Source organism: Numida meleagris, chromosome Z, assembly GCF_002078875.1.
Source record: "Numida meleagris isolate 19003 breed g44 Domestic line chromosome Z, NumMel1.0, whole genome shotgun sequence".
Lineage (NCBI taxonomy): Eukaryota > Metazoa > Chordata > Aves > Galliformes > Numididae > Numida > Numida meleagris.
In genome coordinates this window covers 75,025,524-75,049,513 of record NC_034438.1, presented here as the reverse complement: position 1 = coordinate 75,049,513, position 23,990 = coordinate 75,025,524, and the positions used below count along the sequence as shown (strand labels likewise).

Genomic DNA, 23,990 nt, shown 5'->3' with positions numbered 1-23,990 from the left:
GAACTTAAAAAAAAAAGAAAAAACCTATCAGCAAAACACATGATGATCAAAGAGAGGAAATTACTAAAGCCAGTAAATCCAGTTCTGAAATTGCAAAGAAATTTGACAAGATAACGGTAGGAAAATAGGAAAAGGCTCCTCTAAAATTTCCCACCTCTGTACAAAACTTACAAAAGAAGTGAGGAGTTTCCTAGAAGAGACCAACTGTTGCCTTTGCAAGATTTTGCATCTAAAGAAAATGTCCTTTCTCCAAGCTGCTGGGGGTGACCTGCCCGCTCAGTTCTGCTCACAGTCACACTACAGTCCCATCATGCAACCTGAACATATTTCAGCAAACAGTTCAGCATAGCTGAAACCTGGAGGAAGGTTCTGCTGTGTAAACCACATCAAGATCATTCCTGTATCAAGGCAGGGACATCACTGCTGTGAGCACAGGGGTGTTTTACTTCAGATGTGCAGAGTGCTAAAGTGCTGGGTGTGAAACAGCGAAACATTCCCTGCTGATGTTAACTAACAGAAATGGTGCTAAGCCTGAAATTTTCCAATACTGTTTAAGAGTGTTGCACAGTCCCTCTTGCACAAGAGAACCCAAGACAAAAGCATGCCACATTCTCCTTCAAGTACATCTCAGTTTCCGAGGTGGTCCAAGCACTTTTCTGCAGCTGGTGCTTGCAGTCAGAGACACTGAACATCATGTCCCCCTGGCTAAGCTAAACTTCTGTGTGAAAGTGCTGGGACACTGACTGGGGAGCCATGGCCAGCAGCTGGGCACAGTGACTTCAGCTCCACCTGGCCATGCCAGAAGCCCCCCAGGACCAACTTAACCAAGGGAGGATGTTCAAGGGGAAGAAAAAAAAAAAAAAACCTGAATGCACCCATACAGAGCTAAGAGAGAAAAAGGAAGAAGGAGGAAGCTGGATAGGAAGATCTTCAGGGAATTTGCTCTTCTCCAGACCATCAACGCACAAAGCACCCTATGGTGCTGATTTGGTCCCATCAGTATCACTGTAATGTGAATTAGCAATCACCCTGGTGCAAGTGAACAGCATCAGAAACCCAACCCAAGCCTCACACGCTGAAGGCTCAGCTTCCAGAAGCCATGGGCAATTCACAGCTCCAAGCTTCCTAGAAGGACCTCTGAGGATCCTGGAGGATGGTGTTCTACCCAATATTTCTGCAACATTGCCTTGGTACATCTCTGGAAGCCGATAGGCTCCCCACAAACTGCAAGCCACAAGTAATAGCAGCACCTCAGGTCTCAAAGGGCTTTGTGCAGGAGGCAACCTCTTGGTTCATACGGTGAGAAGAACAGTAAGAGCAGCTGTCATCTCCAAAGAACTACTACTGCTTCCCAGAGACATTTTCTGTGCTATGGCTGAGCACTAGTCCTCAACAGTCTGGTTTTTAGTCTCTTTAGATTTGGCCATTATTCCAAGCTAATACATAGGCAAGCAAAAGTATTACCAGCCTGAGATGTTCTTCCAAGTGGCATTTGACTCCCTTAAAAGACACTCTTTCCCCATCTCTGCCTGTTTTAAACAGCAGCCAGAACAGATGGGAGGTACCAGGAGTTAGCACTTCTCCACAGCACACAGGCGTGCTCCCTGAGATACAGACTGCCTGTTCCTACACACCCTAGGAGCCCTTCCTTGGCTTATCTTGGAGATCAGCAGCAACAAAACACAGGGAACCAAGGGAACTGTGGTAAAGGGTCAGAACACTGACACATAAAGTGGCAAGAACTGGGGGGTCCTGGTGGATGAAAAACTGAACAGGAGCCAGCAGTGTGCTCTGGCAGCTCAGAAGGCCAATGGTATTTTGTGCTCCATCAGAAGAGGGGTGGCAGCAGGGACAGGGAAGGATTGTCCCTCTCTACTCTGCCCTTGTGAGGCCCCATCTGCAGTTCTGCATCCAGGTCTGGGGCTCTCAGCACAGGAAAGATGTGGAGATGTTGGAGAGGGTCCAGAGGAGGGCCACCAAGATGAGCAGAGCATGGAGCACCTCTCCTATGGGGACAGGCTGAGGGAGCTGGGCTTGTTCAGCCTGGAGAAGAGAAGGCTGCAACGAGACCTCATTGCAGCCCTCCAGTATTTAAAAGGGGAAGATAAAAAGGAGGGGAATCAACTTTTTATATGTGTATACAGTGATAGGGGAAGAGGGAATGGTTTTAAGCCCAAGGAGGGAAGGTTTAGCTTGGACGTCAGGGGAAAGTTCTTTACCGAGAGAGTGGTGAGGTGCTGACACAGGCTGCCCAGAGAGGCTCTGGATGCCCCATCCCTGGAGCTGTTCAGGACCAGGTTGGATGGGGCCCTGAGTAACCTGGTCTAGTACCAGATCTGGAGGTTTGTGGCCCTGCCTGTGGCAGGGGGGTGGAACTTCATGATCCTTGGGGTCCCTTCCAACCCAAGCCATTCTATAATTCTAAGACCACAGCACAGAGGACAGAGATGAAATGCACTCCAGTCCCCAGCAGCACCATTTCCCACATCTGCACCTGCATGCAGGGGCACCTTGTCCCAGTCCTGCCCAGGAAAAGCAAAGAATTGGAGCCCCAGCAAAGGCAGAAGGGCATGCCATAGGCTGTGGAGTGCGGTCACCTCTGAAACACAGAGGATCACAGTTTTTAGCATAAATTACTGACCAGGAGGGGATGCGGTCCCTTACAAAAGTGTGGCTAAGAAGGAAATCTCTGCACAGTTTAACCTTCTACAACCTCTGAACTGCATCGGGGGTCACAGTACACCAGTGCTCCCAGCTGCTGTCCCTCCACCGCTCTGCCTGCAGCGAACCCCTCGCCCTTTCCATTTGGTAATAGTATTGATCTGCTGGCAGCAATGGGCTGGATAATTAGCCAGGAATTAGGGTTTCTATTACAGCCAGGAGGCTACTCCAGCTGATTTATCACCTGAATAATTTACTGTGATTGAAAGGAAATTAAAACGAACTCCATTTGACAACTGTGCACTTTTATGGGCTTCAGTGAAGACTCAAAAGCCAAATTAATAGCCTCGTGTTGCTTAATAGTCTACTGAGAGTAAATATGGGAAGGTTTTTCCTCCCCCGACATGCTTTCTTAGGCTGGATTTTAGAGTTGGTTTTGTTTTTGGTGTTTTTTTCCTTCCCACCAATAAAGCCATAGCCTGAATCAGAAGTTGTTTCAGTTGATAGAAGAGCAGCAGTGAAAACTGCAGACCTGCCTTCCAAGCCCCTCTTTGCTCCACATTTCCTTTTGCTCATAGATATGCTCCATATCTTTCACTGTTACTGAAAAACATGTAGTTTTGAGAAGAAATAAATAAACAGTAGCTCTGCTTTTCTCATTACAACTTTCAGAGTAATTTCAGAAAATCCTCAGCAGCACTGTCCACCCAGAACACAGTATCTCTTAGGAAAAAAAAAACGTATTAGTTATATTCCTGAGACCAGGAGCAAGGTCCTACAGCTCATTCCTTCCTTCTGCTTCTCTAATGACTGCACTTGGTGAGTAAATGAGTCAAACCAAAAATGAAACGTAAGTCCTGAAAAATAAGTCCTACTTTCTCGCTTTTTCTTGGACATTCCCTGCTATTCCTGGAGATTCAAATCCAATACTGTAGGAAGGACTGCGCATCTCCCTGCATGCTCCTCTTTTGGTCAGTTCAGCTCCTCCATTACAGCACTTTCTGAGGTCAATCAAATTTAACTGTGAGCAACTTTTTTACTCCTTCCTATTTACTAGCAATTTTTTCAGGGGTGTTAGTTACCCAGAACTCAGCTGCCCGTGTTTACCTCCAGAACTAACTGCACTGCATGTCACAAGTGAATATACCGTTACACGTTTTTCAGGGTACTAGCTTCCACCTAAAATATCTATGTGTCATTCATAAATGAATGCAAAAAGAGATGACCGGTTCAGTTCTAGCAAAAAGTAACATGAAAGCATCAGCAAAGGCCTGGGAATCATCTGCTATTATCAGTAAGTTGTTCTCTTCTAAGTCAGCGACCTACTTAGTGTTGAACCTGGTCACATCAGGTTATGCCTCACTATGGCCCTGATCTAAAGTCTGCTGAAGTCAACAGAAATATTGACTAGCTAATGTGTCGGCTGCATGGTGCTGCTGGCTACCACTCATGAGCAGAGCACCATCGCAATGTGGCATCGCAAACACACAGCTAGGTGCAGCTCAAAATCATTTCCCAGAAATACATGAGTTTTCTGCCAACATTTGCAGCCAGTGCAAATCAATTTGGGGCTGTTTGCAGAAAATGAGATGGGCACAAAAGGGGACAAAAGTGATGGGAAGGCATTCAGTTTACACATGAATTACTGTTCATAGCAGGATTCTTCTAGGACAGAGTAAGGCCAGAGTGCCCATCCTCACACTACACTCCAGTAACACGTAGGTACAGAAGGACTCAGTTTGCAAAGTCAGCCTTCACCTCAGACTTCCCATCTCACAACCTCTTGACATCACCAGCACAGCATTCACCTGCCATTAAATGTTTCTCATGCACTGCATTTGTAGATATGACTTATCAGTGCTGCAGAACGCACATAGATGCATATACAACAGCACCATGAGGACATTAGGTTGCAAAATGAGGCGCATAATGGCTTACTTCCATCCCCTGACGCACACAGTCTGACGAATCTTTAATTATATGAACTTATGGTGGGATCCCTGCCTCACTCTATGCATACAACAGACTTTGTTTCTGACTGAAGTGCAGACTAACATTGTATTCTCTTGTCATTGCCTTTCCTCTTGGCCTTGCAGTAGCCCATAGTCAGAGGTAAGTATTCATTCCCTGTAGCCTTCTTTTAGTCATCTTATACAGTAGATATGAAAACTCAGATTGCCAAGTGCACAACATGTTTGGGAGTAAGACCTACCTAACCTGCTGGTCTCCCTTTTACAGAAGGGAGCTGAAGAACAAAAGTGTTAAAAACAGAAGACTAAAGGAAACAGAATGGAAGCAGTCAAAGTAAAAGGTTTGGCAGTGGTGAGCAGGCACTCTGACTTAGGACATCATAGTACCTGCTTATGTAAGTGACAATCCACACTTTCCAATAAACAATCCCAAAGCACCTAGAAAATAAATCAGAAAGAATTCAGGCAACAGGTGCCAGCCTTCAGCTGGAGGCAGAGCATGTTCAGACTGCAAATGTTCACCTGGGTGGAATGGATTTCGTTCCCCCATGGCACTACTCTTCCTGGCAAAGGGACTGTTCCCAGCTCACAAACAAAGAAGAAAAATTAGAGAAGAGCAGCAAAACAGAGAGAAAAATGTACTTTCTTGTCTAAAGAAACATGAGTCTTCCCATGAAGTACCTGGAGCCCTCTGCAGGTGACTACCACAGGGACATCAAGAAGCTTTTGTGCCTAAATAAAATTAGCAGTATTCCATTTGCTCCTTCTGTATGTTTCCAACACAGTAGATAAGCAATGGATTAAAAACTTCTGTTAGACTTTCCTCATGTCTTTATGAGGAGCATCTTATCCTTATTTTCCTCTACAGAAATAGCTAAGAACTCCATGTATCCATTGCTGACCTAGCTCCTAACACACTGACTTCTGAGTTCAACCACATTCTGGAGTGACAGATTCTGAATGCAGATCATAGTTCACTACAATAATTAATGGGAGAGACAACTCTGGTTTTCCAAGTCACATGGTTAATGTTTTCAACTTGATCTAGAGAAAGGTATCCCTGCTTATGGTGAATGCATTGAAATTTAAGATCTTTAAGACCCTTTCCAACCCAAAACATAATGTGATTCTAGGATTCACTATTTTCTTTCTAACTGATTTCTTTAGCCTCACTAACTGATCCAGACAGCCTCTCCACTTTGGTTAAGTTTCATGACAGCTTTGCTCTACTACCAAAGAGGTAAAATATGACTGTTTACTAAAGCAGTGGAGTTCATATCACATCCTTGACAATCAGACATTTGAATTAACTATGTATGTTCCTGTTGAAAATATACTTTGCATGCCACCAAAAAGCAGATTCCAAATCAAACAACCATGAGCCCTTAATCATAGCCAAACCTTCCAAAAGCAAATGGGAATGCTCCAACCTATATTAAAGCAAGTGACTAGCAAACTCCCTTTGTAGTTAAAAATGCCTAGGCAAAGCTATTCTGCTGAGGGCCTTTTGTATATCATAATATCTTTTTCTCAGAATTATGTTTCTCAGGTTCTGTTTGTCCTCTCCATCTGTAAAGAAAGTGCCCTTTTTACCTAATCAGCAAAACCATATCCCCAGTCTTAATGCTCTGGTTGCACAGCCATTCTAGTTACAACTGCTCATACAGATCCAGGGAAGTCCTTGTTCCACCAATAACTGAATGTTCCTCAATATCCTGAAGCCAGGAGACCTCAGAAACTTGCTCTGTTAATTCTTCCATTCTTTCTATTAAACCATCTCCTTCTCTTCCTTGCTGTACTGCATCCCATGAGCTACAGTTCTAGATAACTCAGAAACTTCAGAACACAGAAAACTAGGAAGAAAACAGAAAACAGGAAGGGTCCTTTTTTAGCATAAAAAAATTAACTAGGGACAGATCTAGCACCAAACGTCTTTGAAGTGACCAAGACTGAAAATGCTTACTGTAGCAGGAGGTGGATCAGTGCCTGTCCTCTCCATTGCCACTGGTGTTAAGGATGGGATAACCACCATCTAGTGGTACGTCAAGGCCATTTCACCTTCAAAGCATGCTGCTTGCTTAGCTTTCCTAATGAGCTTTTTGAAGTGAAATTGAATTGATTTCAGGAGCTTCCTCATCTTTTTCCAGACTGAATTTAGATGTATAGAGTTCACAAATACAAACCAGTGAAACCACAGAACCAGCAGAAACTAGTGAAAAAATGAATGACAACAAATGAAACAACAAACAACACGTGAGCTTTAGGGCACGTGGAACTTCTACTCTACCACCATAAGAAATTTTTCTTTTTAATTATACCAATGAATTTTCCTCAGTACTGAAGTCACAATGGTAATAGACTGCCATGTTCCTGATACTCCCCAGTGTCTTTCAAATGTTTAGATTCCTCTAAGGGAAATCACTGTTTGTTTGCAGTTTGAGGAGTTCAAACACCTTGCTAAAATTCAGATTTAATGTTAATAACACTGGGGATTACCAATGACTAATTACATTGCTAAATATAGGAAATGTGACAAGCTAGGCCTAGACTGGGTACGACAGCAATACTTTCATTTCAATCTCCCATGATTGCAGCTAAATTTAAGTCCCAGGCCTACAAGCAAAAAGCATGTCGAGAAACACAGCTAATTTTTTTTTTTTTTGCATTTGCTTCTGTATAGTGTCTCCTAAAATTGAACTTTCCCTCCAAAAAACAGTGCAAAATCTTCTAAAATATGCTGCTAATCTGTATGTAAGTGCAACAAATTTACCTTCACATATTAATTGGGTGTTTCTCTCAGCAAATGGCCAATTACATGACTAATAAGCCGTTTCTGGATATAAAAATCTAATTTGTGTGCACAATCAACCTAACTATGGGCCAAAATTAGGCATAGAGTTTTACAAGTCTATTCCCTATTTTCTGCAGAGCCTACTTCAGATCCAACTAAAGTATCAGAAGATGTGACGCTCCTCATGCCCTCACTTGATGTAACTGGCCCAGATCAGGTGTACTTTCATATTTGAACATATGCTAACATTTACACAGCCAAGGTTTTCTGACATTTTTAAATAGTCTTTCATGGTCAACATGCACTTGGCTGTAGAGCCTGATACGACACCTGTTTCTCCATGTTTTTCTACTGCACATTTGAGAAATAATTTTTTGTCGTTTTCCACTAAGGAGGCCTCTGCCATCAGAAAGCATATCTGGAAAATAAGTTTAATGTTTGGAACAGTACCTGCTCTGGTTTGATGGGCTCTGTTGTTGTGAAAATGTCAGAATAATGTTGCCTCTCGAAGACCCGATCCAACACTTCTAACTGCTGCTGGGTGAATAGGTCTCCGCGCATCTGTTTCCGAAGAAAATCTCGACCTGGGAGAGAATGGCCATTGGGTACTGGAGGTTCCTGAATACCTTTCAAAGAGGACAAAGAAGACAGAAGAATAAATAGGCATTAAAATGATGAGGAGTGTCTATTTTATCCATTGTATAGATGTGGGTACTTCATTGCTTTCACAGTGAAGAATCATAGACGGGAGTATAGGCACAAGACACGTATTGCTAGAAGATACATTGATCAGTCCTCCATTATAGCTAACTCTCAATGCAATTTTCCATCAGTGATTTCACATGTAATTCGAAGGCTTGACAAAGGGTAGCAGTCACATGTTTTTTCTCAACACTGTCATGCAATGTTTGAGAACGTGTAATGGTCAAGATGCAGTAAGACATGGGGAGGTAAGTACAAAACCTGATGCTAGAGCCACAGTCAGCTTGGATCAGCTCCAACAGATCAGCTTTGCCTGGTCACTGTCCATAACCGTTCCTGTGATACCCGCAGGTCTTGCTGAGCTCCATTCTAGGCAAAGGTTTGAGCTATCGCATGCTTATGTCAGGAAGAAAGGACTCATATTCCCAAACCATGTTCAGCTTGCAGCAACTGGACAGTCAGTTTTCCAAACAGACACTAATGGCACCATACTAAGACGGGATGTCCCTGGGACTTGGAGTTGCCACTGCGGAAGCACTCTCCCAGCTCACAATACTGCTTAGTTGTAATTTCACTTTCTATTTCTTAAACTCATTGGCATGATGAAAGCCTGGGCTCTAAGTCAAATTTTCTCTCCGTCTCCCCCTCCTTTCAGCAGAGGTTGTTAACAGAAGTAGTAAGTGACTGCTCATGGCTTAAAAAGCCATGAGACAAGTTTGAAAAATGTTTAGATTAGCAGTTAAAAAAAAAAAAAAAACCTCTAGCAATATAGGAGCTTGATTCACTTTGCTTTGTTGCAGATTCACAGTGGTTTTCCATCTTTCCTTCATCTGTCAGCACTAGAAATACATCTTTTATGTTCTGAAAGCAGAGGTAAGCAGTATTCCTAAGGACTCCAGGAGGTGGAACTCCAGCAACAGCAGTAAACATCAGATTTTGTCTCCAGATGGCAACACCACACTACACAGAGGAAGGAAACATTAAAAAAAAATCTCACACTAGGATTTGTCTGCATACAAAAACCAATGCTTAGATCTTCAGTGGGGTCTGCATCCCAATTTCTGGAAGCAAATATCAAATGACATCAGTGCGAAAAGACCACACTGCTGTAGACACTAGTTTTGTCTTCATACACGAGTTGGCCATCAGTAACATGACTGATGTCCAGCGGACAAGACTGTCCAAAAAGAACAACTGATTTGAGAGCATCTTTTAGCACAGCTGAGATTTGCAACAAATGCTGTGTAACACTTTCACAAAATCTGACTCTTTTAAGACAGGTCTCCAAAACTGAAGGAACAATGCATGGAAACACTTTTTAAAATCTAGATCAACCTCTATAAAATTTTCTTACACTTGACAGGCATTTGAAGTTAGCAAGTAATGCCGGAAACATTCCTCTAAATTTTCATTTGATGGTTCAGGTAACGACCATGTTATATTTACCTGTTCATATGAAGTCAGGCAACTTAAATCAAGAAGAGATAATGTTGGCACCTATAAAGTGCTAGGATCAGTTTAAACCATGCGGAAAAAAACATGAACCTGTCTTCTGAACAGAATGTATAAACATATGTGCAGAGGTATGAAAAAATATGAGCAGGTATAAGAGAGCACTGTATCTTTAAATCTTATTTTTTTCTTTACTATTCTAAATCACATAATATCTAATTGATGTAGTGCTGAGTTTAGTCAACCATCACTTATAAAATTAAAATTCTAGTTGCTCGCTGCTCGGTAGCAAAAGGCTGGGGGGACGTTCTCTCTAGAGCATGAAAACGCAGGCTTTAAATTTCAGGTTAAATCATAGAATGGCTTGGGTTGGAAGGGACCCCAAGGATCATCAAGTTCCAGCCCCCCTGCTGCAGTAACATTATTCATAATTTGGCATCAAAGTTGAAGCTTTTTATGGTTTTGGCCCAAAGCAGACAATAAAAGAGAGGGAAATGATCTAAGAGGTCAGTACTACCTGGAAAATATTCCCTGTGACTCTAACACAGTTTATGCATTGTTTATACATCCAAAGACCACGTGTACAATGAAACCAGATTGTATCTGCATACAGTGCAGCAGACTCGTGTTTCACAAGCAGCCCTTGTTTTACAGAGTGTTTGCACAGAGCACAGCTCTGCTCTTTTTCTGACGAATGCATCTGGAAAAGACAGACTGTTGAACACAGCAGTCACAGAACAGGGCAGGCACTAGCAGGCCAGCCTCAGGGCACGCTGCTGGGGGCTGTGCTGTCATCCCTGCCACCAAGGCCTCTGATGCACCAGTATCTTGTGAAAAGTATGGGATGACACATCATCAAGTGCCAACATCACTGATCTGGTCACATCCATCCCTGACTGCCCTTCCTCCCAGCCAGCACAGGCAGAGGACCACCCTAGAAGACAGCCATGAAAGTTTAGAAAATATTAGGAAGAGAAGGAGATCTCCAAGGAAGCTGCTCTGCATGGGAAATCCATACATGAACAACACATCAGACATCACAGACACAAGCTCCTGAATGATGTGCCTGTCTGGCACAGCACCGGCAACGCGGTAAGGTATGGAAACAAATGAAGAGAGTAGTGGAGCTTCGGAAGGTTTTGAAATTCAAGATCAGGATGTGATATCCTGCTGGGAGTGCAGCCTGAAGAGCAAGTCACAGAGGGCTGCCTCCTCACTGCCCAAACACCAGTGTGTGTTAAGGTCTCCAATGCCAACCCAAGGCTCTGGGCCAGGATCAGCCTTCCAGCCACGCTTCCCAACAAAGCCCACTGCTGCCGAAATAAAGGAGCGATGCGTACATGCTTTGCTGCCGGGGAGGTGGCAGGGCAGAAAGGAAGCAGAGAACTCTTGGGACAGCTTGCTGCTGCTCAGGAGAGCCAGCATTTTTGTCAGAAGGACTTGGCAGCTGCCCAAGAAAGCTGCTCACTTTCTTGATTGCTCCCTTACCACATCCCCTCAGCAGTGGCAGTGTTCTTTGTCACCGCGTTTCCCAAACTCTGACTAGCTGCAGGTAACTGCTGGATTTCAGTTTACAAGCAAAGGACTTCCTGTATGCTGCACGTGACATCTGAAAAGTTCACGAAGGTCTCTAGGATACATTTGGCTTTTAGTTATTACATAAATGTGAGATAATTACCATCAGCATTATGTATTGTTTGAATACACTGGAACATCTTTGATAATTAAAATACCACAGGCGCATTTGAAACAGTTTGAGTTGTAAAATGGGCTCCAGGGAGAGGTAAAACATTTTTCATACAGTCAATGGATGCACCTAGCAGCTCTTTGTTTTGTTGACAGCAGTACTACACGTGTACCCATCCACTGTGCAAAACAGTTAGCTCCCTGTCCTATGGCATCTTTCCAAAAGAAGAGCACAAGTATCATACCCACCGTAGGAACCAAGGCTCTCATCCCAAACAAACATTTTGTCCTTTACTTCAACCAGACTACATAGATAGGTCGAGACTGTCCCACAGGAGCACAACTTTCTGAACAACCCTGGCTGCTGTGCACTCCCCTGCCAGCACAGCACCACGAGCCCTTTCCCATGCGTAACAGAAGTCCTAGCAGTCCAGAAGTCACGCACAGAGCTGATCCCCCCCTGGGAAGCAGCACCATGCACAGTTTTGCTAACAAAAGCTGCCTAACCTGTGTGGATTTCATCCTGAAACACAGGGCCTTTGTTACTACAAAGTTATTTCTGGGGACCTAGCAAATGACAAGATCAGTATAAAGAACCTGATAAACTGTGACTGCATTTTGTAGCATAATTTTATGGTTAATTACCTTTCCTCAACACATTTTCTGAAACTGCAGGAGACATCCAGAATTGCTAAACATGCCTACAACAGATTTTTTTCCCAATACTCACCATGTAAATCACTTATTTTAAAACAGTGTTTTGCTTATACATTTCTAGTGCCATAGGTAAAAAAGGAGAACAAATGGCCATAGGCCTCATCTTCACAAAACACTACAGCAAGTTTTAAGGCCCTACAAGCTTAGCACCAAAAAGAAAAAGGCAATATTTGAAGACATAAAATTAGAAAAAAAAGAAAGAAAGAAAGAAAAAGATCGATTCTATCTTGTATTTTTCAGAGAGGGAAAACAGCACAGCTTAATTACTGCATTATGAAACAGCCCTGCAAAATAGCATTGGATAGATTCTGCACTGCTCTGAATGAGTGGAGGTCCACAAAAGAATCCAAGCCACGTGACAGCAGCTGAGAAATCAGTGCCACGCACAACTTCAACTGGAATATTTCCAGTGTTATTAATATCTACGATGTACCATGAATTGCACATGTTAGTGGTTAGTGGTACATTTGCCTGGTATGTAGAACAGAGAATCTTCGATTTTCAGGCTTTCAGGTTGTTTTATTTTTTAAGCAACTTGGGTTTGCAGGGTTAATTAAGGAAGTAAATAGCTAGTACAATGAATAGCCTGTATTCATAAAGGACATGGTTTCTGTCTCTAATTTGTACTGTCCAATTTCATTACCTGGTATCATACCTAATTACTCCACCTTATAGGGAAATGCAGGCTAATTAGGAAGGATGTTATTCACCACATTTAAAACACGATGAAGCAAATGAAATATTACTGGGAGGTAAAAAGGTGATTTGTTTCCTTGTAGCATGTCTGTAAATTAGCCCAGAGAAGATAAAGACTTTGTTTAATTACCACTTGGGGAGGCTTTGTTTAAAATGTAAACAGAATTTTTATGCCACCTTCTCAGGACCATGTGCATTTGGCAGCAAGCAGACTCTTGGTCTTCCTGGGAAAGTATTACTTTCTGAATCACATATACTGTGAGAGATCTTTGTATTTACACCATCTGAGTTTTCTAAGCTCTGTTATTTATTTTTTCAAATGACAGTATTACTAAAAAGAAACTTTATATTTTGAAGTGTATATAGCTGATCATCGCACAAAGGTTTTCCAGAGAAATCACTATATTTCTCAAAGGCGGGTATGGGTTTTTCTGTAGATCAAAGTGAGAAAGAGGGGAAAAAAAGATAAATCACCAGAGATCCAAAAATACTTTTCATTTGGAGAAGATATCAGGCCATTTCGATAGCACTGATAGAGTCTCTGCTCTGTCTCCATTACCCACTGAAGGCAGCCGGAGTCAGGAGCTGACTACGCTAGATTATATTCCCTATAAGATGGCCACCAATATATATATATATGATCTTCAACCTCTATTGATTGACCAATTTCACAAGCAAAGACTGGTGAAATGAAGCTGAAATGAACATCATGCTTTAACTCATTGAACCCATCAGGCCTGAGTTAATCTCACTGCCCACTGTCTCTGATAGAATTCAATTGATCAATCATGTTTCGGTGATAGTACCATTTCAGTGGCTTATTGCTTCTTCATTTCAAAGCTTGACCCGTCAGATATACTAGGACCAGCTCTGCTTTTCTTGGAGACACAGAGACCAGCACCTGCCTACTGCAGCATATTGCCTTATGTCCAGGTTTGGAAAAAAAAATTGAGGAATTTTTTGCTAAACACTCCCATCTTAGCATTGTATTTTCACACCTATTACACTGATTTTACAGTCAGAGTGGCAGTAAAAACACAACGAGGCCGAGGAATCAGAATTCCCTGCCATTTGTCAGCTCCCATTCACGCACTATCCTGCACTTGGGCAAACCAGCTGAAGACTGACTGCACGGCATCCCCAAGCTCCATCCTCCAGGCACAGCACCAAACACAGTGGTGCCTACATCCTTCTCCCACAGGGACAGACTGCTGGCTGGAGCTGCCTGCTAGCCCAGCAGAAGCAGGGCGGGGGGAGCTGGAAGAGATCACATCTCCCAGCGCCTGCTGGCTGGAGCAGGATTGCCACAGTTACGTCACTGTTTCCCCTCTGCTCTTTCCTTCAAACACATGGTTGTCCAAGGTGCATCCTTGAGCTGCCCCACACCCCAACCATCATTGTGCATTTGGCTTTGCAACAAGGGCATGCTCCTGCCAAGGGCAGTCAGTGCAGGCACAGGGCTGCTCAGCAGCAAAACAAATACCACTTTCATCATCCAACAGCCACCTCTGGTCTTGTGCTGAGACCTGATGGAGACTCTCTGCACTGGGAGAGCAGCTCTCTGCTTGCTCGGACAGCTGCAAGTCCTGCCTGATACACAGAACACAGCCTGGCTTATATGCCCATAGGAGCACCCCACCTTGCTGCCACACACCCACAGTGCGACTCCATGGATGCAGGGCCATGAACTGGTGAACAGGCACCAGCAAAAAGAGGGACTGTCTAACAGAACAGCTTTCCCACGGGGTAACTGCCCATTTCCTTCTACTATGATTTTAATCCTACAGTGGTCACATAAAAAATTCATAATTGACACCCCTTGTGAGCCTGACAGCCCATCTATTTGAAGCAAAGGCTCACGTGCATTGTGCTACTGAGCAGAGCAGGACTGCTTGTGCACCTGTAGGACCTTGTGCACCTGCCAGCAGCCCGACTTTGTTCCAAGTGCCAGCTGCACAGGACAACTTCCCTCACCTATGCCCAAGGGCTGCCGGCCACACTGCCCAGGGCTGTCGGCAGCCCTGTACAGGAAGACCAGAAGCCACAGCAGTTTCCATGGCCACCTGCCCAGGCTGTGGGAGCAGCAGCAAGGCTGATAGAGCTGCTGTGCGCTTTGAGACTGCTCTTACAATGTTCTTTTATTTTAAAAAAGCAGCAAAAATGACGTCCACGACACCTTCCCCGGTGCAGAATTCAGAACCAAGGAAGGTTTGTCACCAAGGAAGCTGAGCCAGGAGGCACGGGCATCCTGGAGCCTCCGGGCAGGACGCGGGCTTCGCACACCTCTGCGGTGCACAGACACACACGGAGCAGCAAGGTCCTAGCACTGGGCTGCAAAGCACGGGAGAAGGCTGCCACCTCTGTGGCTTCCATGGCTTGCCAGGGGAGACAGAAGTGCAGTGCATGTGTATATAAAATAACTCATGGCTAGTTTATCCACACATAATAATGAGAAGCCAATTCTGTTCGTAATCCATTTCTGTAAGGTGTGCTCAGCAGCAATCTGTTTAGGTGTGGACATCCTTTCATGTAGTCTCAGACTAAAGAGCATTTTTAAATCACTGTGATAAGTTCATCAAACCTTCTTTAACGTAGTCTATACCTACTTCCATACTACACCATAATGTATTTTCATCATCTACATGCGCTTAGTGATATTGGAGATGAAATTGTGGTTTGTTTAGCTTTGGAAATGTCGAACCAATCTCCTGTTACAGGAGACAGAAGGAGAGTGTACAGCCCTAAGGAACTCTGTGCTGAAGACACCCGGAGAGAAGTGCTGCACAGGCAGTTGCTGCTCTCCACTTCTGCAGGCACTACCATTCTGCACCAGCAGCGGAATAGGAGAGGAGAGCCCTCCCTCCCCATCACGCAGGATTCGGGTACCTGCAGAGCATTCTGATCTGGCCCTGCCAGGCCAAGCCACAGGATCTGAAAAGGTTCCTACAGGAGCTAGAGGGGGGTTTGAACATTGCAAGTGTGCAGGCTCTGCATGACCTGTAGCCTGGTGACACTCATCCCTCACTGTCATTGAGAGGGACAGCCAAATTTCTCCCCTTGCAAGAAATGACACTTGATGAGAAAAACACAGGCTATTATTCAACTGCCAGCTGTCAACACCAATCTTTCCATGCAAGTTTAAAATAGTAAAGCATGATTTCCACCTGATACCCTAAATGCTTTGCAAAGCACTGTCTGCAAAACTTACGTGGAGAAAACAGAGGTAGTGCAGGGCTCACCCACGCTCCTCTCACTCAGTGCACCAGGCTCACTGGCACCGGGAGCACTGCTGTGTCCCCACAAGTGGGTTAAACCCTGGGTAAGGAGAAAAGCCTTCCTCTACTGTCCTGTCAAAGACCTCGGCAAAGTTCCTAAGAAATGCAGAGGACTTCCAAGCAGATTTTATTCCTCCTAAAATACAAACTCCTGGCAAAACACTGAGACATCGGCACCAATCTGTAACAGGATGGGATTCAGCATACACAAAGGAGAGAAAGGGAACAACTCGGGAGGACGCAGGATGCTGCATGAGCAGCATGGCTGCAAGCTGTGGCCATGTTGTGCACTGCCCAATGAAAGGTGTGCATCTGTACTCTCCATCCTCTTCTCCACAAACAGCATGCACAAAAAGCCATTACTAACTCTGCATTTTTGACGTGCAAAGTTTAAATAAAGACTCATTTCACAACACTGAGGACTGCGGCCTCATGTCTGCAAATGTAAATGCTTAAAGCTGAACAAAGAAATCCCTCCAGTGAATTCAGCCGCATGGCTTACATGCAAAACACAAAACAGAGGAATAATTTTTAAATACAAGTTACACTGAGTGCAAATTTAAACGTGCTTTTCTGTATTTCATCCACATCCATTAGTTGAGTGGCATCATTAATCTTTAAAAACCCCCCGTAGCTCTGAAATGCAGGTCTGTAGACCTCAAAAATTTCTGACAACTTCTCACATCCAGGAACCACTGCCACACATCTGCCTTCCACTTTCTGCCTGCCTGCATGTGTGCGCACTCTGCTGCACAAGCCCTGCACCACACTGCTCCGTGCTAAGGAGGTGTAGAAGAACGCCCAGGGCTTGGGTGCACTGCCAATATCGCCGCCTGCCTACCTTCCATCTCCAACCAGCAAAGCCAAAGCACAGAGGTTTCCCCCTTAGTTCAGCTTCTGAGGCTCCCATTATCAGCAGTTTAGCTTTCCAGCTATATTTACCACTCTGTGCTCTTGGTTCATTTAAAAGCTGCAGAAGAGATGACGAAAAAAGCAATCAGTGACAGAAGAGAAATAACATTTTCCCACGGATGCTTTTATTTTATGATTCTGCCTTAAATGTTCTGAGGCACTGAAACAAAAATGATCAACTAAGATCCTACTTTTAAGGGAAAATAGTGTAGCTCTTTGCTAATTACTGTAATTAATTAGTGTCATCTAAACATTAATTATTTATCACGCAGTAAACTCAGCAATCTACTGTACAATTCCCCTGACAGTGAGCTTATCACAAGGACACCCTTATTAGGGAACTATGGAAGAACCTCGCTGTATGCATTCCCATTATTTCCAAACCTGCCTTGATGAAGGAGCTGGGGGGTCCCTTTTGGGGCCGCACCACCAGAATTCTGCCAGCAAACTCCCATAGGTGAGCCTGCTTCTGCAGCGGTGCCACGGGCTGCACTCGAGGTAAGCGCAGGGAACAGCTCCACCAGACCATTGTCGGAGGCAGTTCTTTTCCTACGTGTGTGCCAGAGTTTTCCTGGGCTCACTTATTTGCCTTCCACATCATGCATTAACTCCTCCAGGAAAAAATGCCAACAATAATATGGCCAGAACTTGGCAAATTATTTCCAAGGACTGCTGAGTCTGAATACTGCCTCTTTCTTCACGACAGCCAGCTGTCGGCAAGTGAATAATTTCTATGAATATGTAACGTCGGTTTGAGAGCAAAGGTCCAGCATGACAGACACAGGTCTCTCTCGTTTTTGCTCCATGCCACAGATGCCAACAGCAGCGAATGTGATTCTGACTGCACCATACATCTGCATGGATGGGGATTTTTTGTGAGGCTTTCCATCGACTGGAAAACACAGACTGACTGAAACTGAACCTTGTTCACAAGTGGGGACCATTTCTGAAGAACCATCTTACACAGAAGCCGGAGCAGGGAAAATCCTGAATGTGCTGAAATAGCCCACCGTGACCTTCTTAATTAAAAATTATTTTAGTTTTCCAGTTCAACATGATTTCAGTGTTTAAGCAGCTTTTAGAGATACATATGTACAACTATTCAAAAGTAAATAAGCCTTCCACTGTTGCATCTGGATGAGGCCAGGCATCAGCCCCTCCTCGCCTACCCTATGCTCCATCTCCTGACCATCTCTGCTCACGTGCAGCTCACTCCAGCCTGTCCATCTCCATGCAGGACCCTGCACTGCTGCTTCTGCTTGAAGCATAGCACGCTGCATATGGTATAGGACACTTTCTAAGGCATTTTTCTAGGGCAGTCATTATGTAACCTAACAGACCAGCTGAGCCAGCCCCCAAAACAATGGCAAAAGAGCATACATTTAAAAAAATACTACAGCTTTAGCTGTAAGATTTCATCAAAGAGTCATTATTTTCTATGGCTTATGTATGGCGTGTTTATTCTTCATTGTAATTCTTGACTAAAGCAGAGAAAGAAAATAAATAGGGGAGAGTTGGTGGCGTTTTTTGAAGATAAATTCATAGGAAGGAAGGAAGGAAGAAAAGGAGGGAGGGAGGGAGGGAGGGAAGAAGGAAGGGAGAAACAAACTTTGCTACCATTGCATAATAGGTACATAACACACTGACCACAGGTGGCTGTAATAAAGGGAGGGACAGGCTGTGCCACTGATATTGCCACTGCACAGCGAAAGACAGAGCCTTTCCATGCAACATACCAGCATGGGTTAGGGTTTTTTTCCCCTAAAGCAACTGAGGCAGCTCTGCCCATTTCTGTAGGCCGGGCAATGGCCTACAGCCTGCTCTGCCTCTGCTGCTCTTCACCCCACACCATGAAGACAGCATGTAAAACATGCAAGCATGCCCCCTGGCCGCCATGCCTTGCCGCAGCCCCTGTCCATGGTGCACATCCCACCCACCCAGCCAAAGCCTCGCGACTGCTGCCAACATCTCATTGCCAGAGCTTTCCTCACCTTCCGCCCTCAAACACCTCTCTGTGCCTCCAGGAAAGCTGGCATCGGCTCCTACCATAACAAACTCAATCGTTCTCAGCGGTGCTCCAGCAAATAAAGTCATTAATTACGGTCTCTCTCCACACTGCCGTTGGCTGGAGCAGCAATCAATGTGCAACCCCTCATTGCCTTCTCTCAGGGAGCAGAGACAGATGCCATAAAAATAAACTGCAGCCCACACAGAACCCTGCCAGTTCAGTGGCAGCAGGCTGTGCCCAGTAACAGCCGCCACGCTGCTTCAGCCGGCGCGGCGGTATTTATTTGGTCTGCCGCATCCATAGGGGAAGGCAGCCCATTAAGCGATCATTTTTATCTTATAACGTCAATTTACTTATACTGATTGGCTTCCTGCTGCCAAATATCAATTAAATTGCAAATGCCTGCTGAAGCTTATTTTCTGCTACTCTCTCTTTCCCCTCATTTCCTTTTTTCTTTCTCTCTCCCCTTCTTTTTGTGAGACAGAGCGAGAGAGAACCCTATGTTCGAACATAATTTAATTTATTTCCCTTTCCATATCTCAAAGGAAAATCTATAACTCCCCCTAGAAGGCCATTTGCCCTCTGTTATTGGGAGCTGAGGTATCACAGCACTGGGCAATTTGTTTCAACTGGCTATCGGCAGCCCATCAGGACTCCTAAGGACCTCTGCCATCTCAGTGCAATTGTATCTGGTATTGCCATTTATGATTTGTTTTTAATAGGTGCTGGTAACCATCAGATTCCCGGATTTCAGTTCATACGTGGTGCACCCACTCTGCTACCTCCTGCCGCTGCAGCCTCCTTTCCTACAACGTTCATCAGCCGCTGAAAGAGATTTCCACTCATGGAAATGCCTGCAAGAGACGCTGTCATTAGCTCAGGCTGCTGTTCTCCAGCAGCTGTGTTTCTAAAGCCGACAGCGTGGCCAACACTGCTGGAGCTTATATGCTGTTCCTGTGACAAAGAGCTACATGAGCGGGCTTTGACAAACGGTGATGGATGGCACGAGCAGCCCAAGCAAAAGCTGCCAGTGGGCTCTCCCCACCATCTGTGTGCACTCATAACCGTTTCTTGGCCAGGTCTTCCCATGACAGCCATGTTCAGTCAGCTCTGAACTGAAGAAAAGGTCTACACCAAGATAACATCTACTTTTGCTTGTATATCAAAGTAATATGTAAGATACCTTCCCCTTGTTGCTGTAACCTTCCATCATCTGTGATGAATGCTGGCATAAGAATCCACAACATTCCACTTCATGAGCAAACTAAAATCACAGCATGATTTCCTACCACAGATTACAAGTCCTCTGCCTTTGCATGCAGTGAGAAAAAAAAAATGGATGGAAGACAAAGTCACGCTAATAGGGCTGGAGAGCTAGCAGATGAGTGTCAGTGATAAACAGGAATGGTCCTTGCAGTCAGAGGTCGGCAAAAGCGGTGGATTTGGAAGGTGACTAGAACGGCAAAGCAGCGCAGAAGTGCAATCAGCCACATCAGAATGAACAGGAAAACACTAGCCAGAGATAAGAATTTCCTCAGATGCAGAGCATACTTGATCTGCAGGACACAGTGCAGCATTAAATCCCACCTGCTCTGTCCATGCCACCTTCTCTTCCTTGGGCTTACCCAAGAAAAAGCAGAAGGTAGAAGCCCATCAAAGCAATCCATCTTTCCGTGCAGAGAGAGCCTTTATATGCATACCTCAACTATTTTACTGTGTTGTATACACATATATGGCCCATGAGCACATGGGAAGAATACTGCACATATAGATGCACTTACAAAGTGAGAACAAACACATCCCCACACGTATGCATTCATCCAGCCAACCATATTACCCAGCAAAAAGAGAACTGATCGTATCAGCCTGAAAATAAACAGCAAGAGTCACTTTGCCTGTCAGGACAATGCTTCTCATGTTAGATGTTTCAGCTAGCACTGTCCTTCCTGTGACCGCGGAAGAGAATGTTCACCAACGCACTTCCAGTGAGGAAAAGTAAAATCTAGTCATGGCTGCATTAGAGCATGTCGTCTCTGGGGGAAGGACTGGCTCACTGGCATATGCTGAGTAAATGACACCGATATAACACAGAGCTTGCAAGTGGGGCCCTGGGCAGGGTCTCCAGGAGCCTGATGCCAAGTCTTAGCTCTCCACAGCACTGATTTTGCAAGATTTTTCCAACCTCTGGTGCCTCAGTTTCCCCACTAGATAAGTGAGGAAATTGTAACTGAACACAATGTAATTCAATAAAAATCTTCGGTACAGCAAAGTACTACCCACTGTAAATTGCTTGTAGTGCATCCAAAAATTCCTCAGTGCCTAAAAAAGAAATGAAGTGAGTTTATCCTGAGCTTGCCAAGTGTCAGGGTGATTATCATGGGGTTTGCAATTACCTACACAACAGACCTTTGGACAGAAGCTGCATGAATTCAGTTAAGACTGGTTTAAAAATGTAGACTCATCTATGTATCAATGATGCATTCAGTAAGAAAATGAGTTACGTGGAATACAGCAGTTTCATGTGCATATATAGACCTACCTATGTACATACACACATTATACGTATACACATGCATAATGAACATCTATATTCCATTTGTCCAATCATACAGCTATTCCTTATGCAGAGATGCTCGTAAAAACATCAAGAGTAATACAAAAGATCTCTGTACATTTTTGCAATGGTGATTACTGACTAGTTCATTCAGTTCTTGATGGGGATAGCATGATTGCCTGGGATGTATCTTGTAGGTTTCTAAACAGAAGGCTCCAGAATCAATTTGTAGTAACTGGTTAGATGTGACTAGCTTACAAACTCAGAAAGGCTACACCAAAGCTCACAGTTTTCATAGGAAGATATGTATTTTTCTTATGAAGGTAGTGCTTGAAATTTCAACAGAGTGAAATCGATTTGATGAAGGAACACTAAGTTCATACTCTGGAGACGAGATACTGCTCGGAATGCTTCATTTTCACCTATGGCATCCTATATGCAAACATACTCAAAAACTTGCCTCAGTTATGACATAGCTCTGGAATTTCGACTGGACAAGCTGGAGCAAGAGCAAGAGATCCCAGAGGTTTACCCTGATTTCACTTGCCTGCCTCCAGCTTTCAGGGGCACCATGGATTTTTCACATCACCATATTCTAACTTCCCTCTTTAACTGATCCATTAAGGAACACTGTGGTTATCTGTGAGGCACCAGAACACCTTTGTGACAAGGATCATGGAAGCGAGAGAAAGAGAATGGATAAAATGTAGAATTACTCAATTTCAAAACTCACAAAGCTGTACATGTAAGTCATTACACAAAAAAGAGTCTTTTGACTCAGGTGCATCTATTCCCAGGCCTTGGCCACTCTTCCCATTGCCAGCTAAGGCCATAATGGCTAGGGACTGTTGTTCTTCCCATCTGACTGGGGCTTGGCAGGGGAAGACCTGCTCTCATCTTCTGTACTGTTCTGTTACAAAACCTCAATCCTGCATCTTCCAGTCTGAAGAAACACGGAGAGACCTACCAGGATGCCAAGTCTCTGGGAAGAATCTAGGAAACACAGAAATTTAGAGAAGTAAAAATTCTTTGCTATTAATGGTCTTGTAGGGAAAAAAAAAAAAGTCATGCACTATTCAAGCATGAAATCTTATTTGACAATAGATAGGAAATTACAAGCTGGGGGATGTCAGGATGGAGCATAGCCCTGCTGAAAAGGACCTGGGGGTACTGGTGGATGGCAAGCTGAACATGATCCAGCAGTGCACCCTCGCAGCCCAGAAAGCCAACCGTACCCTGGGCTGCACCAAAAGAATCATGGTCAGCAGGTCAAGGGAGGTGATCCTGCCCCTCTGTTCTGTGCTGGTGAGGCCTCACCTGGCGTACTGCATCCAGATGTGGAGTCCTCAGTACAGGAGAGATGCGAACCAGTAGGATCAAGCCCAGAGGAGAGACACAAAAAGGATCCCAAGGATGGAACACCTTCCCTACGAGGACAGGCTGAGAGAGCTGGGGCTGTTCAGCCTGGAGAAGAGAGGGCTCTGGGAGACCTGAGAGCGGCCTGTCAGTATCTGCGGGGGGGCTGTAAGAAAGACGGGAGCAGACTAAACAAGGTCTGCTGCATCAGGGCAAGGGGAAATGGTTTCAAACTAAAGGAGGGGAGATTTAGACTGAATATAAGGAAGAAGTTTTTTATGGTGAGGGTGGTGAGGCACTGGAACAGGCTGTCCAGAGAGGTGGCGGAAGCCCCATCCTTGGAGGCATTCAAGGTCAGGCTGGACGGGGCTCTGAGCACCTGATTGGTGTGGATGTCCCTGTCCATTGCAGAAGAGCTGGACTAGATGACCTTGAAGGGTTCCATCTTATTCACTATCAAACCTACTATACACATGGGAGGAAACAATAATGAGCCCTTATGACACAGCAGGAGGCTCCTGAGCTCTTTCCAACCACAGGAGCTAGCAACCATTGTCTCTGAGCAGGGGACATCACTTGCAGATTGGCTTGGGAACTTCCTTTTGCTTCCCACTGAGGTGTAAAAGAGAAGACTGAAGAGAAATGCACCCATCCACCAGACTCAAAACCAGTTGGTCCAGCTAGCATACAAGACACCACACCAGCTATCTACTTCTCTGTAGCACTTTAAGCTCTTATATCACACAGTCAATAAATCATTATCAAGTCAGAAGGATATGATATTTTTTAAAGAGTTCAACACAAAATCTGTCTCACTTAAAGGAACCTTGTTCAGGGCTGTCCAACAGCTGAAACTCATCACACACTACAACAACTGTACGTTCTAAGACGTTCCCAATGAAGGCTGAAGTGGTTTTAGCTGACATAAAACAAGCCTATGTCTTTACCTAGAATGCTCAGCAACCATGATTCCTTCAGCATGGGCAATTGTGTGTACAAGCACCTCGCATCTCTCTCCATGGATCTGGACATGTCTCTCCCTTGATACACCACAAGAGGCAACAGAAACAAGTCCTTACCCTGACTGTGATCAAACAGATTCAGAGAGCAGCAGACACCACCTTTTGATCTTTTACTACTTCAGCACCCCAGTATGCAGCTACAAGGAATCATTTCATGAATGCGTAGTGGCCATGTGACCAGAAAACCA

General features: G+C 44.5%; 1 protein-coding gene across 1 annotated transcript in view; it reads right to left on the bottom strand.

The window, feature by feature from the left end:
* Positions 1-23,990, bottom strand: part of PAX5 (paired box 5) — a 122,888-nt gene that overhangs the window by 74,074 nt on the left and 24,824 nt on the right. The window contains exon 6 of the mRNA XM_021380143.1: positions 7,873-8,048. Coding sequence (XP_021235818.1) covers positions 7,873-8,048 — 176 coding nt within the window. The remainder of the gene's footprint in view (positions 1-7,872; positions 8,049-23,990) is intronic.